The sequence below is a fragment of the Panicum virgatum genome, chromosome 6N (genome assembly GCF_016808335.1).
Source record: "Panicum virgatum strain AP13 chromosome 6N, P.virgatum_v5, whole genome shotgun sequence".
Classification (NCBI taxonomy): Eukaryota; Viridiplantae; Streptophyta; class Magnoliopsida; order Poales; family Poaceae; genus Panicum; species Panicum virgatum.
In genome coordinates this window covers 6,997,432-7,012,766 of record NC_053150.1, presented here as the reverse complement: position 1 = coordinate 7,012,766, position 15,335 = coordinate 6,997,432, and the positions used below count along the sequence as shown (strand labels likewise).

At 41.5% G+C, this 15,335-nt stretch overlaps 1 protein-coding gene across 13 annotated transcripts; it reads right to left on the bottom strand.

Annotated features, from left to right (window-relative positions):
• Positions 1-1,173: 1,173 nt before the first annotated feature.
• Positions 1,174-6,219, bottom strand: LOC120678345. Of its 13 annotated transcripts, none has more exons than XR_005676487.1 (5): positions 5,745-5,943; positions 5,248-5,322; positions 3,150-3,249; positions 1,588-1,672; positions 1,174-1,502 (listed from the first exon to the last, which is right to left on the bottom strand). XR_005676487.1 is itself a non-coding variant. In XM_039959470.1 (5 exons), exons 1-5 carry the CDS (start codon positions 6,163-6,165, stop codon positions 1,482-1,484), a joined length of 354 nt encoding a protein of 117 aa, XP_039815404.1. In that variant the 5' UTR covers positions 6,166-6,219; the 3' UTR covers positions 1,174-1,481. The 13 variants fall into 13 exon arrangements, 1 of the variants encoding a protein (XP_039815404.1); XM_039959470.1 differs by lacking the exon at positions 3,150-3,249 and adding an exon at positions 6,119-6,219 and having other exon boundaries at positions 5,745-5,870; XR_005676489.1 differs by lacking the exon at positions 5,248-5,322 and having other exon boundaries at positions 5,745-5,944.
• Positions 6,220-15,335: the final 9,116 nt, after the last annotated feature.

The following is a 15,335-nucleotide window of genomic DNA, read 5'->3' as shown; positions in this document are numbered from 1 at the left end:
CACAACCAGAGGTCAACAAATTCGAACTGCAAGCAAAAGACACATAGGGCAAGACAAAAAAAAGTTGTGGGCTGAGATTAGAACCTTGCAGGAGGCACACTATATAATATGTTTTGATGACTACTTTTACTTTGCTATAAATGTTGTATGACATATGAATGGCTTTTAGTTATACCAAAAGAGTTTTGATGCCTTTGGGGTGAACATACATAATTCATTTATTTGGTTTTTTAAGTTATTTTGATGTTACTTTATCAATATTTTGTGTATGTTCGCAAAACATTGATAAAAAGGGCCCCAAACTTATCATGATGTCACTATTGCACCATCTCCCAAATTCTATACTAGAAATCTAATTTTGCCTTTTTAATTTTCATTGCCGGTTGAAGTTCAAAGTAAAGAAAACTTTTGCTTGATTATAGCACCACTGAGTGATGTGTATATGTATACAATTCGTGTGAATATAGCCAAGGAAGTCATCTACTAGTCTGACTGCTGGTAAAGAGGTCATCGATGTATTTTCAATGCAGAAGTGTTGAAGTGTTGTACATTTTAGAGTGACAGGTCGCATAAAAAAATATATCATGGCAATGTTCAGTATTGGTCAGAGGAACAAAAATTATTCAATCATTAGAACACTTTCAATTGTACATTTCAGAGTGAAAAGGTTGCATAAAGAACTATCATGGCAAGGTCCAGTCTTTGCCAGATGAACAAAAGTTATCAAACATCAGAACACTTTCAACTTTATATGTAGAGGCAAGTGTTCACCAAGGTCCAAGGGGCATAAGGAAGGTAAAATGTAATGTTAACTTAAAAAAAGGCATGATAATTGGCAAGTTCCATCCTGTGCGGCGCTAGCAAATAGACTTTAAAGGCATGGCGATTTCATAAATATATAGATGTATATATGGGAGTTCTATATATGGGTAGAGCCAAGTATCCAACTGGCACTTAGCAAACCACTTAAGTACAGAACACCATGCTCTGTGCAAGCAATACAAACTACACAAAATGAGTGTATGCACTGTTAGGGCATTGTATCTCAAAATAGACCTGATGTGTGCAAACTAAATGAGTCTGATATAAGAGGAAGTGGGTCTTCAAACATTTTTTTCCTAGGTGTAATACGAAACCCTGGTCCAATATGTACTGAATGGCACACAACAAATATTTTACAAGGGAGAGGTCAGAGGCTGCTGTGATAAATCAAATGTATCAAGCATTGATAACATAATGTAGTGTAAATAGTAAAAGACTAGCACACGGGGTACATAGCATTAGTACAGGGGATGAACCAAGGCTACAACAAAATAATACATAGCAGTGGAAACTAGTTTAGCATCCCCAAATATGCTTCCACAATGCCTTGCACATTGAGGAACAAGCTTCTAGACCTGGAAACCAAGCTTCTCAAGAAGATCTTCAGGTTGATAACCAGCATTGCCAACCATTGTTAGTAGGGAGTAAAGGATCTCCGCTCAGGGCTCAGCTAAATTGCACTGCAAATAGGAAAAGTGTGAAGCACTACAAAGGAAAAATAAAAGGCTACAAAAAACAGTGAGTAACATGGGAAATTTTGAGAACCTCAGATTGTTCTTTGAGATCAAAATCAACCCACTGTCCATCAAAAGCACGAGCATAGTGTACAACGTAGAGGCCAGTGTTCGCGCTAATGGGGAAATGCAAAAAAAAATCAGCATAATTGATGCAGGAAATACTTGCAATCTGCATCTGGCACTTATGTCTACTGGGAATTCATATTCCCAACAATCTTCTGGAACTTCCTATCCATTGAAGAAATAATTGATGCAGGAAATTAATGCTTTGTGAATTGCAGTCACCAGTTCTTGATGTCGGAAAGTACAGTTCAAGGAAGAGGTGTTCATCATGGTTGGGTCTAACACATGAATTTTCCGTTATCTTCATTTTGGATTATCAGAAAGGTCACGATATCAGAAACAGTGTGATATCCCTCTCGTTATCTATGAGTACTTCTCTTGTTGATATGGAAAATACTCAATGCAAATACCATAAACAAAATGTTTACAATTTGAAGGATGAGGAAAGTACAGTTATTGTGGACTAAAAAAATCAGATTCCCGCCCATGCGTATGGGTATTGCAGATATAACTTCCTATAATCCATATCAAATGTCTTTCCAAGTTCTAGCATCAATTATTTGCAAGAAAAATTCCTCTAGATGAAAGTTTCAAATTCTTTGTCCAGGAAAAATAGCAGAAAAGCAGGAAGTATCCTAGCTCCTAGGCCTCGTAAGATAGCACAAAAGCATGGAAGTCTCCAAATTCAAATAATTGAAGTTCAATTTCAAATTGCTTATAAGTAATGTTCACCTATGGTATACATCATGTTTTCTTTATGTGGGCCATTCTCAATAACATACAGTTTGCCTATTTGTGTAGCAAAAGGTTTGTGTAGCCAACTATTTATTCTTGAAATTCTACTCTATGTTCTGGTACATTTTCTGCTCTATGTACCATGATGAAATGTTATGATATAGGCCAAAATGTATTGGTAGTCAACCATAATGTTCAATTTCGTAATCCTTGTTTCTCGTGTTGTAGTTTTTTGTGTCCTAGATTTTATATGTAACTAAATCCTTATTATTTGTTTGTTTGCACCAATTCAACATGATAACAGCAAGGGCAATTATCTACAGCCAACAAAAAAGGGATGATGACTTATGGAAAAACATAAATATACCACTAGTTGTATAGCATGCAAACTGCAAACATCATCTAAGTCCTTTAGAATTTTAAAATTCAGGTGTTGTTGAGACAAGATCTCTTCCAAAGATAATAATTCAGATATTCTTGACAATGTTCACTTCAGCTAGCCAAGAATAACTCATTGCTTCATCAAATATATGTAATTTCAGAAGAATTTTTTTAATTGGTTCTTATAGCATCTCATTAAAGAAGCATGAAACATCCAGTATAGGACGAAATTATGCAGTTTTAGAAGTGTATGTCGAATCATAAGAACCGGATAGTAAAAAAAATCATAAACAAGCCCTGGAATAGCAACAGGTGAGTGCAGAGACCAGAAAGATGTCCATGGCTACTAGCGGTTTATCAAACATTGCAAGCAATTCCATCACAGACAAGGAATATGTAAGAAACCTTTACCCGAAGCGAGACCCGGGGGAAACATTCAGCACCAAGTTCATCAGTGCCGTCTATGCCGCAACATCATAGAGTGAGCTTTTGCTGAACTAGCTCAAATGAGCTACAAAAAAGAAAGTGCACCTATTCAGAAGTGCATCTATTTAAATTGGTTCATATGGCTCCTTTAAGTAAGTGTAAAACTGTCAGTCAAGCACAAGAATAGGCAGTTTTAGAAGTCATTTAAATGTATAATTCTATCATTCACTCACAAAGTATGGAGTTTTAGGAGAATTTAGAAGAATTGTGTAGTCTTTCTATTTTCTGTTGGTAACAGAACTGCGAGATTTTAGAAAAGGACGAATGGTGAAGCATACACACAGTTAAATTATATATGTTTGAAATGCAAAGGATTATGTGATCGGTAAAGAAGCAGATACTTTGATCTTTTAGTGAACATTTAAGTGACTGTAGATAGTAAAGAGTGAGTAGAAGAGGGACATGATTGCTGGAACTGACATTTCACAAACTGTTACAAACAAATGAGGTTGACATGTTAGAAACTAATAAGGTTGACACTTCATAATAGATTAAATCAGTCCAATAATGCCTGGAGAAGACTAAACAAACTGAAACAGTTCAAAAGAGACAGAAAGGGTTGTAAGAGAGAGGCACACTGATCGAATGGATAATTGGGAATGCGATGCTATGCAAAATGTTCAGGATAATCTAGACCAAATGTCTGGACAGACCTTTCTTGCCTAGCATATTGAAAACACACAATAGCAGCTGAACAAAAGGTGAGCAGGTTGTAATTTCTAGATAGGGACAATTACAAATAAGTTCATGATGAAATAGGAACGAGTTGCTTGCCACATTCTATTATTTAGAGCATTCTAATACTTAATATACTAGGTATTGTATTGCTTCTGCTAGAAAGAAGTTTCTCAATCAACTGGATTGAATATTTTTTAATGTTATTATTCATCTCAAGAGACACCCAGGATTGAACCAGTTGAAGGTTGACAATTGATCTGAACAAAGCTAGGAGGAAAACAAAGGTGTAGGTCGAATCCTTCTTAGCTGACAGACACTTTAATTTTTTATGAAAACACCTGAACTTTGCCATCGAATGTTTGCAGATGGGGAGCAAAATTCATGCACACCTGCGGGGATTCATGCACACTCATTATGTAGATGCAGAACAGAGCAGCAGGGGTATGCACATCAACATGAACTTGAGAATAATAACACAAAAATCACTCTTTGAACCTTTGTATACTATATATAGCAATTATGCAGGAGAAACAAGGTCGCAAGCACTAGTACGAGCAAGACGCGAAGGCTAGTAGCATAGACAAGATGGCCCTTGATAGGATAATCAGTCTCTGAATTGATAGAGAACACGGCGGATATGTTGTTCATCTGGAAATGTACAAGTCACAAAAATCATGGCTAAGCAAAATGTCCGCAAAGGAACTAACTATGGTTGAGCAACAACTAAATAGAAAAAGGGCATGAGTTCTAATCCAACAAAAGGAAGCAGAACATTATTAATAACACTAAGGTATCACAGTAAATGAGATAAATAATGCCCACAAGGGACTAACTGCTCAATAAAAATGGGAGTATGGCACAACGAACATCTGAGTATCTGGTTGTGCAGGAACTAAACCAGGAAAAGGAGCAATTAAACATTCAATATGAACAACCAGCTCTAGAAATATAGATGCTTCAGCACAAACAAGCAACGCATAATTCGTGACAGAACTGAAACTCCCCAGCAAAAAACTAGCCAGCCGGGGAGTACTGCTAAAAACAGAAAATATTTAACATCATGAGAGAGCTCCATTTTACAGTCAAACCTGAAAAATCTGAGTCTCTGGTCATCAATGCAAAGCCAAAAAAACATTCGTAGTACTAATTTTGAAGACCAAATACCGAGTCAACTCAATGACGAAAATAAATAAAACCAATGATTCCACCCATTGCTGACACTAATGGAGAGCTATAATAAACTGGGTTATCTCAAAAATTCTATGTAATGAAAGCAGGCAAAAAGAATGTTTGACTTTTACAACAAACAAACATTAAAATGTGATAAAACTCAGAAACATCATACCTCCTGCCCATGAAACGTGTCTTCAGATGCAGGTGAGCCGGCAATGTTGGAGCTATCATCAAGTGTACACTGAAACTGCATATACTGATTTTAAGGACAAGGGGACAACCATCTGAAACGGCATACCTCCCAATCACGAAAAGGTTCTTCAGATACAGAGGAAAACCAAGCCAAATGACCATAAAAACTAGAAGACCTAGGATTCAGGGTGAAGAGGAAAGGGCGGGGCACGGAGGGCATGGCAGGGTTGAGATCCTGCAAAGTTGGGGACGCAACAGACTGCCACTGCCCACGTCTCCTCGTGGCGCAACAAGGGGAGGAGAAAGACCTAGAAAATTAGGCCGCGGAAAGATGGGGATGGGTGGTTGCTCGACAACATGAGGCGGCCGCGCAACAAGGGCATCAGGGATTTGGGGGAGCACCACGAAGCGGCCAGGCAGCATGTTAAATCGGGACCAAACAAGAAGCCACGAGGATAACTAAGATCGAGACCAAACCTTTGAAGAAAAGTTGAATCGAACAGAGAAACATTGCTGGTGCCTGCGCGCGGAGAGGGATTGCCGAAGGGATTGCCAGTCCATTTGAATCGCAGAAATCGCAGGACGAGGAGAGGAGAAATCGCCGAAATCGGGGATGAGGCAGGGACGGGCAAAGTGAAGCTACGGATGGGGAAGAAGAGAGGAAGATTTTTTCCACTGCCCAAAATACCCCTCACTGCCCTTTCGTGACCTCAGCAGGAGATGGGCCCGGAGCGGGGCCTTGGCAACACATGGTGAGCACATATGCATGTGGTAAGGACTTTTCGATATGTACTGGACCTCTCCTCGAAGATGTTGAATCTCCTCGAAGATGTTGAATCAACTAAATAGTTACCAAACCTAATCTCTTGTTTTTTTTTGCATTACAACCTGTTTGCATTGTGTTCTACGTACCGGTGATTCCCTAATTGCTTTTATTAATATATTATCTCTTGTGAACTAGTTTATGATTCAAATTCTGTTCCATGGTATAACTATTTTTGAGTTTAGATTGCCATTTCAAGTAATAATAATCTACCGAAATTACCTTCCCTCTTCCTTTATCTTTTTGTCTTCTTCTTAACTGGCAACATACAAGTTTCCAATTCCTACTTAGCATAGATGCAACTGATTTTCAGTAGGTCCTCGACCATCAGGGATAGCATAAATACATGGTAAATGAACTATTCCTTCTACCCTATTAGTATAGGGTACAGCTACTTTTAGATGGTGCTTGGTTCGGTGTATTTGCCCCCGTAATGCTTCACGTACACCGTTATCAATTCATGTTACTCTGTGTTTGGTTAGGCTAGATCGGAAGCGATAGCCGAGGGTTTGAAGATGGATTGGAGGAAGCGGGATCCACGCAGCACGAGTGACTTTAGAGCCCGCGGTGTATTTTGCTTTGCCTATTTCTCTTTGGTGCGGCATCCCCCCCATTTTGTGACTCAAGGTTTCTCTCGATATCTTTCTTCCGGGGCTCAAGATTTTCCTTCTGACGGTCCGTTCACCGCTCACCAGCATCCAAGCGTAGTATTATACAACAACGATATGATGGACATTGTTTATATTTACCATGTATTCATAAGATCGTGATATATACTTCGACTGTTAGACTAGGCTCACCGGGACGCCCATCCAACCCCGCCATCAACTGTTCCAACTACCTCTCTCTGTTTACAGTACCGCACAGTGTATGGGCGCTCCGTTTTAGGCCCTTTGGTGAGCCTAGTCTTATGGATCAGGGGTATTTTTTGGGCCATCATATATGTGCCGCGCGAGGGGTCGCGCTCGAGGCTGAGCGTGTGACAGGGGCGGACCCACTCATGGGCTAGCCTGGGCACCTGCCCGGGCTCTTCGGCCAGCAATAGTGTAGGTATCAGGTGAGAATTGACTGGAGTTTGGAGTACTAGCGACAAAATGGCCATCGTCCATTGACACTGGACAGGTTCATATGAAGGCAATGGCCCAACTCGGCACTCGCCCAGCCAACAAACGATGGCAGCCCAACGCCCCAACTGTAACGGACAAATATGTTTTTGTAAGTGTTAAGTCCGCCCAGGCTCATAAAAAATCCTGGATCTGCCACTCCGCAGCTTGCTCGGCCCGCGCGCTTCGCGACCCCGCTCCTCCGGCCCATGCGTTGGGTTTATGGGCCTTCAACGTTTCCCTCGCGGCTTCAACTTGCAAGCCGTCTCGCAAGAACTACTGATTTTTTATAATCATCTAACTTACACACAACATGGTGTCATCTACGCACGCAACTTGCTGTTATTTTAGACATCTAGTACATAGCTTTTTTCACAGATTTGCTACAAAAAATCTCAAACTTGCTATAAAAACTCAGGAACTTGTGCAGGAACTTCAGGAACTTGCTACATAATTCTAGGACTTGCTACAGTATTATACCAACTTGCTATGGAATTATATGAATTTTCTGTTGTTTTAGAAAACATCATCTTTTTCACTGATTTGCTACAAATATCTCATAAATTGCTAAAAAGACTCAGAAATTTTTGCTACAACCCCCTAAAAATGTGTCAGGTAACAAATTTGAGAAACTTTGCTATAGCAGGAACTTGCTACATAATTTTACGAAGTTGCTATTGAATTATATGAACTTGCTATAGACTTAATTTAGAAATCAATCCACGAGTTGTCTTAATCCTTGGAGTTTTGCTTCTATCCAGAGGGAGAGAGGACTTGCCGGGGGCGGGGAGAGGAGAAGGGAAGGTAGGATGATTTGGCTAAGGAGGGGGTAGGAGAGGAGCAACCTAGGGGTAGGCTAGGGAATGATATTGGACTGCATGCACACGTCATGTGGCAGGGATGTGTCAGGTGGCACTTTCCTATATGCCATCCATGATACAATCTATGCCTATAGCATAGGTTTCTATGACCTCGATGAAAGGAGAGGGGCGCGTGGGGGCAGCTGGTTGTCTCGCTGTTACGTGTCTGACATGGCCTAGTGTCGGGTCTGGTGGGCTGGCTCGGGCTTCTCCCAGTAAAAGAAGCCATGGGCTTCCAATAGCATTGAATGATCTATTCCACTACCACGGATTCTATGCTTTTACGGGAAAGCGAGAAAAGTATCACTTGCTTGTTTCTACGACGTTTCTCGAAGAAATATACGATCCTTACGTAGCAGGCGGTTATCACTTTGAGTTGAAAATAACGAAACTTAGTTTTATGACATCGGTGATAGGATTCTATGATTTGCGGGGAAGGATTGTACTCCGCGGTTGCATGTTTCTAAGACCGCCTCATTGAACATCGAACAAAATTACATGACCTAGTCAAATTCAAAATTTTATAGAAGAAGTCACCGAACCAACCAGCTACCACGTCAGAACGAAATGAGGATAGAAACTGTTTATATGCTCGTACTCACCAGTTTATATGCTCAAAACGAAACGAGGAGAGAGGGACGTGTTTCTATGCTTGTAGAAACCAAGATGTGAGCATAGAAACCATTTATATGTTCGTACTCACCGATTTATATGCTCAAGACGAAACGAGGAGAGAGGGACGTGTTTCTATGCTTGTAGGTACATGTTTCTATACTTGTACCTGGTTTACATAATTTTTAAGAAAATCTAAAATATTCAAAGTAAAGTCCATATAATTTCTATGCTTACCTCGCATAGTTTATACGATTCGGCAACCTAATATTTATGATCACAACTCTATCAAATAAAGTCACACAAACCCCTAGCAGGTTCAAATTTCAAATACAGGTTTCTATGCTTGCGCCTACAGGTTTCTATGCATCCGAACGATTCAATCTATGCTTGCGCACACAGGTTTCTATGCTCACAATCAAGTTTCTATGCTGGTACCTGATTTAAATATTTTTTTGAAAAAAACAAAAATGGTCAAAATCGTTGTCAAAATGTGCACAAAAATATCAGCAATCTAGTGGTGGAAAGCGTTTGTGAATTGGATGTTTGAGCGAAGAATTATCGCAAAAATAAGGAAGTAATCTATATTGGACTGCATGCACACGTTATGTGGCAGGATGTGTCAGGTGGCACTTTCCTGAGTGTGAAGATTATAGAGTAAATTCCCTGTATGCCATTGGAAAATTGAAGTGATTCTTTATGTGCCATTGGAAATAAGCTCATCCCTTCTATGCCATCGTTTATAATTTTTCATCCCCTCCATGCCATTGCTGTTAAGCCTCCCTAACAGATCCGTTAAAGGGTATGGCGAAAAGACCAGAATACCCCTCCGTTCCCTCTCCAGTTACTTGTTTTTTTTCCCGAGCGGCCCACCCTCCCTCGCGCGGGAGGTCACCGTGCTCCCCTGCTCCCTCCACCACATCCTCGCGGCCTCCTCTCGAGCGGATCCGAGCGGCGGGGAAGACCGGCGGCGAGCAGGGCCGGCGCATCCTCCCGCCGCGGCTCCTGCTCCCTCCTCCCTCCTCCGCGAGCGCCGCTAGATCTGGGCTCGGCGGCGTCGAGCTCCACGGCGCCGAGCTCGGGACGGCGAGCGGTGGCCGGCGCGCTTGCCGGGCGGCGGCGGCGGCGGTGAGCAGGCGGCCCCTGCTTCGGTGAGGTGCGCGGCCGGCCATGGAGCGCGGCCCCTCCCCTGTCCCTACTCCGGCGACCCGCGGAGCCGCACCGTCCTTTCCCTCCCCTGCCCCCTTGCCGCGGCCCACTTGCCGCGCCCCTCGCCGCGGAGCGGCGAGGCGGAGCGACCGCAGCGGCGTGCACGCGAGGCCGCCGCGCGCGCGCGACGTCGCGTGGCGAGGAACACTCGAGGCCGGCCGCGGCGAGGCGAAGAGGCAGCGGCGACCTCGAGCTCGGACCCGGAGGTGGCGCCAAGGCGGAGCAGCGCGTGGACGAAGGTTCCGGCGGCGCCATGGGCGGAGGAGACGGAGAGGAGCTGCCCCCAACACTGGCTCCGTCCCACCGGGCTGGGGCACCGGGGCCCGCGCGAGGGAGGGAGGCCCGCGGGTGCCCGCGCGAGGGAGGGAGGCGCGCCGCTCGTTCAGATCGGCGGCAGAGCCTAGGGTTCGGCGGCAGGGGGCTCTGGCGGCGTCGGGATGGGGAGGGGGTGGGCCGCGAGCTCTGGTTGCCGCGCTCGCCCAGCTCGCCACCACCACCGCACTCCCTGCGTCGCAGCCGCCGCCGTGCTCCTAGCGCCGTTACCACCGGCCGCGAGCTCTCCTTGCTCACGGGCTGCGCGCTCCGCCGGCCGGCGCGCTGCCGCTGCTGCTCCTCCATGCCGGGCACTGCGGTTGGCCCCTTGCTGCGCCGCTGCCGCCGCCGATGCCCCTGCGCTGCGCTGCTGCTGTGGCGGCGCCGCCGCCGCCGATGCCCCTGCGCTGCGCTGCTGCTGTGGCGGCGGCGCCGCCACCGTTGCCCCTGCGCGCGTGGGCGAGAGGTGGAGTGCTGCGTGATATAGTGCCGGAGGGGGGAGAGAGAAGGGTGGAGATGGACTGGCGGGTCGTCGACGGTAGTTTCACGGTGAAAACAAACGGCAGTGGCACTGAGTGGATCAAGAATTATAAACAATGGCACTGAAAGGATTGTACATTTTTCAATGGCATATAAGGGATGATTTGTATTTTACAGTGGCATAGAAGGAATTTACTCAAGATTATATGCCATTCTCGACACAATCTATGCCTATAGCATAGGTTTCTATGACCTCGACAAAAGGAGGAGAGGGGCGCGCAGGGGCAGCTGGTTAGCTTGCTGTTACGTGTCTGACGTGTCAGTTGGTTGGCTCGGGCTTCCCATAACTACTAGAAGCCCTAGGCTCCGAATAGCCCTGTGCGCATGTGTGTATATATATATATATATATATATATATATATATATATATGAAGAGTTTTATCTACATGCTCATGTAGCTACACTCACAGTCAATAACCCAATAGGGGTATGTCCGCATACTCATTTATCAGTTTGAGTATGTTCATTTACTTATTTTAAGATACCTCAAATATCACCACTCGAAAAAATTACAAAACAGCCCCTGTTTTTAATATATTATTGTAATACCTTCATATTAGTACATTAACGGGGTATGTCCATATACCTCAGGTATACTCGCATACCTCGTGCATATACCACCTCAAATGGTCTAGTATCATTGCATACTCCGTGTACATACCTTTCGTTTTGCCAAATACGGCTTCAATCACGAGATACATAGGCAAATGTAGCTACATGCGCATGTAGAAAGGAATTTCTATATATATATATATATATATATGCGCGGAGAATTGATACCGGAGTATCAATTGTTCGGGCGTGGAAGACCCCTCCCGGCAGCTGAAAAAAAAATTTGTACAGAGGACGGTCGTTTCCTCGACCGCAGCAGTGCAGCATGGCCGTGGCATGCTGCAAGTCTCAAGGAGGCATGGGCCTAACTTCAGTTCAAGCCACGATGCGGTGTGAAGACGAGAGTGCCCCGAGCGCTCGTTGCATGGCTGGATAAGAACCCGAGCTCCTTCATCGCGAAGCAAAGTTAAATAAAGGACGCACACTGCTGAGCCTATAAAAGGCAACGGAAGCTGCAGTACGAGAAGGCATCGGGAATCAACATCAGCAACCACATCGGCGATCAGCAGCTAGAAGCAGTAGCCACCAGCAAGAGTGTGTGTGAGTCTGTATTCCACTCCACTGTAACATAACACCGCGTTTGAGTCTGAGTCCGGCGCCATGGACGTCGTCTGTAAGGTAATCCCTCGTCCGTCCGGGACCTCCCGAAAGGGAAAGCCATATGTAAGCATGCATAAGTTAATGGAGTAGTTTTCCTTTGTTCTTCCCTATTCATGCTATGGCATGGCTGTGCGGTGCGGGCGTCTATGCTAGGGACTCTATAGGAAAAACCTCTGGCGTTGAGTTGCTCTCATTTAGTCCGGAGTGTGGCGTATTGGAGAGCGTGTTGTCCGCCGAGAAGTGTTCCCTTCGAATTCGGGTGGAACCGCCTGGGGAGATGATAGCCGTCTACGTCCGTGCGTATGTGTTCGTAGAAGTCCGGGGAAGAAGAGAGTGTCCTTGCTCTTTGGCGCGTGCGTGCGATGAGTATGGCGAGTACCGACTAGGATCACACAACCGCAGAAGCAACCGGCAGTCCAGATTGCCTCGCCAGCCCGAGAAGGTCCTGAGGAATATAGAATATCAGTACACATATTATATACGCTAATCATATAAGACAGAATCTTCAATAATCGCAGCATATTATATCTGAATCTGCTAAGCATATAGGACGAAGTCTTTAATAATCAGATTCCTTCCTAAAGCATATAAAGACGAAAGGTTATTTAAATACTCATATACTTACGCAGATTCCATTTCCTAATTAGGAAATATTTTAACCCTCTTCTAATCACAAGAGGACAAACCATAGTATTATATTTTGCTCGGCAGAATATTTGATACAAGAACAATATCCCAGTCTGAGTACCGTATATCTGCTAAGCGTATCTGTATATTACCGAATTATATATATTATAATTTATATTTATTCCGTCTCCCTGGTATACGAGCCAAGGTTTCAAATATTGAAAGATTAAAATATCTTAATCTTGAAGTTAATACAGGAAAGGTTGTGGATACTATAGACCATATGAATATAAAGTGCAGACTCAATAGTAACGAAGATCATATTTGGCATACGCCTCATAGTCAGCTGAATTTAATAGTCGACTTGCTGTATAATTTTTACATTACTTGGGGAAAAAGGCAAGACGATATAGACCAAAATATTGAAAGATTGAACAAAGAATATCAGCATACAAAATAAAAATATTCCACATTGAGCAATAAAATAGACTTGATATTACATATGCTTCAAGAAGTCAAAACAATACAGAATAATATCAGCAAGAATAGCGATTATATTAAAGAAATATCTTGCAGCAGTATAAAAAAATACCCTTCTTCGAATATTATACACGAAGCTCAAACCCCAAATATAGTTCAGAATATTAGTGAAGTAAAGAAGCTAATAGAAGAAGTAAAAGCTTTAGTTCTTTCATAAGTATATGTACGAATATAATCAAGCCCTGCAAGAAACAACGACATATCTGTCACCTGCAATAGGCTTTTCTAATCTTGATACTCCAAAAGAAGACTCGAGAGTCATAATTAGGCAGAACAATACAATATTACAGTTGCTAATAAAAATATTAGAAAAACTCAATACTGATCAAAATAATAAAGAAATAATATTATCGTCATCAGGAATAGTGTCATCTAGTAAAGCAATAAATTTTGAAAAATAGAATTATCTAAAGGTATCATTAGAAGAGATAGAGGACCCCAGTTAATAAGACAAGATTCAGAGCCTTTAACCTTTATAAACAGGATAAAGTGCAGAAATGATGATATCGATAGCCTCGAAGAGGTTATAAATATTGAAAAAGATATGGAAAGATATCAGAAAAATACTCTAAGAAGTTTAAGGCCGCAACAATTATATCAAATGGGAATGTTTGAAAGCAGAAGCGGTTTATATAGAATATCTAGATAAATAGAGCTGAGCGTCTTAACACAGCCAGTTGAGCTAAAAATAGTTAGTCAAAATATTGAGAACGAGCTAAAATATTCAGGCTATAAATATATTCATCAAGGTATGTATATCATAGGAATAAAAGGTATGACTAGAAAAAAACTTGGAACTAAGGTTTTAGTAACACTACTTGATAAAAGATGGGATTCAATAGATAAAGCAGCCCTAGGATTTGTAGAAGGTGATATGAATGAAAATAGTCTCATAACATATATAGCTCCAGATTTAATAATGCCAATAAGAGAATTCATAGAAAAGATGAGCTTTGGTTTTCAAACCAAATGATATGAAGATTTCAAAGGTACAAATCTGCTCGTAAGCATAGAGTTTATAGGAAGGTTAATAAATAGAAGTGGAACAAAATATAAGGTAAATGTCAGTGATGTTATAGAAAATATGCAGTCAAAAGGTATAAAATTCATGAGCCCTCTTAAAATTAGTTCTGAACAAAGAGCAGGCGAAGAATGAAAAATAAGTGACTTAATAGAGCATAAGCCTTTAAAGCAGCCTGAAGGTTATATAAGCTATAATAATTGCTTAGGAGGAACAAGTATAAGGTTTACGAATTATAAGCTAAAATCATTAGAAGCAGAACCATCTAATAGTATAACAGAATGCATGGAGAAGGCAGATATTGATACTGAAATAAAACACTATGAAAGATTGTTGAAAACCATAGACAACGAATATAGTAATTCAGTAATATCAGATTAGGCAAAAATAAGAGAAAAAGAAGTATATTTTATTAGACAAATATATAGGCTAAAGAAACTCCAAAAGCAAAAACATGTTGAAAATATTAAAGTTAACACTAATAATATAAAGATGGAGAATATGATTAAGAAGGAAGAAAATATTGAAGAGGTGGATATTGAGAATATGAAAATAGAAAATAAAGAAGTCCAAGAAAAAGAAATAAGTGAAGAAGAGCAATGGGAAATAAACAATAAATTTCTTTCAGAAAGCTATGAAGAAAACGATGAAAAGAAAGAATATCAGGATAACTCAAATAATAGTATGAATTTTATAGAATACGGTGATATTGTAGGAGAATCATCTAATTCCGAATGCCAACATGATTGGGTTAGAGGAAAAGGTGATTATAATATTAAGTGTGCATTCTGCATATATTATCCAAGCCAAGATAATAGAGCCACATGTAGTCTATGCCATATACAAGCGTGTTGCGAATGCTTAAAATCAAAAAATGAAAATTGGAGAATAGAAATAGAAGTAGAACCAGAAAGTAAAATACTAAACAGTAGAATCAGGAATTTAGAAAACAGAATAAATTATATGGAAGAAGAGGTAGAATATTTAAGAAACAAGATAGAATATATGGACAATAAAAATAAAGATATAATCATAGAAAATAGTGAGTTAAAAGACCAATCAATAACCATAAGAGATAAAAAAGGAGATAAGCTAATACAATTAAAAGATGCAATTAAAAGTTTTGGAAATAAATATATAGTTAAGTTTTCATTTAAAGATATATTAGGAATCAGAATTCCAATAAAAATAGTATTAAAACCAAATATT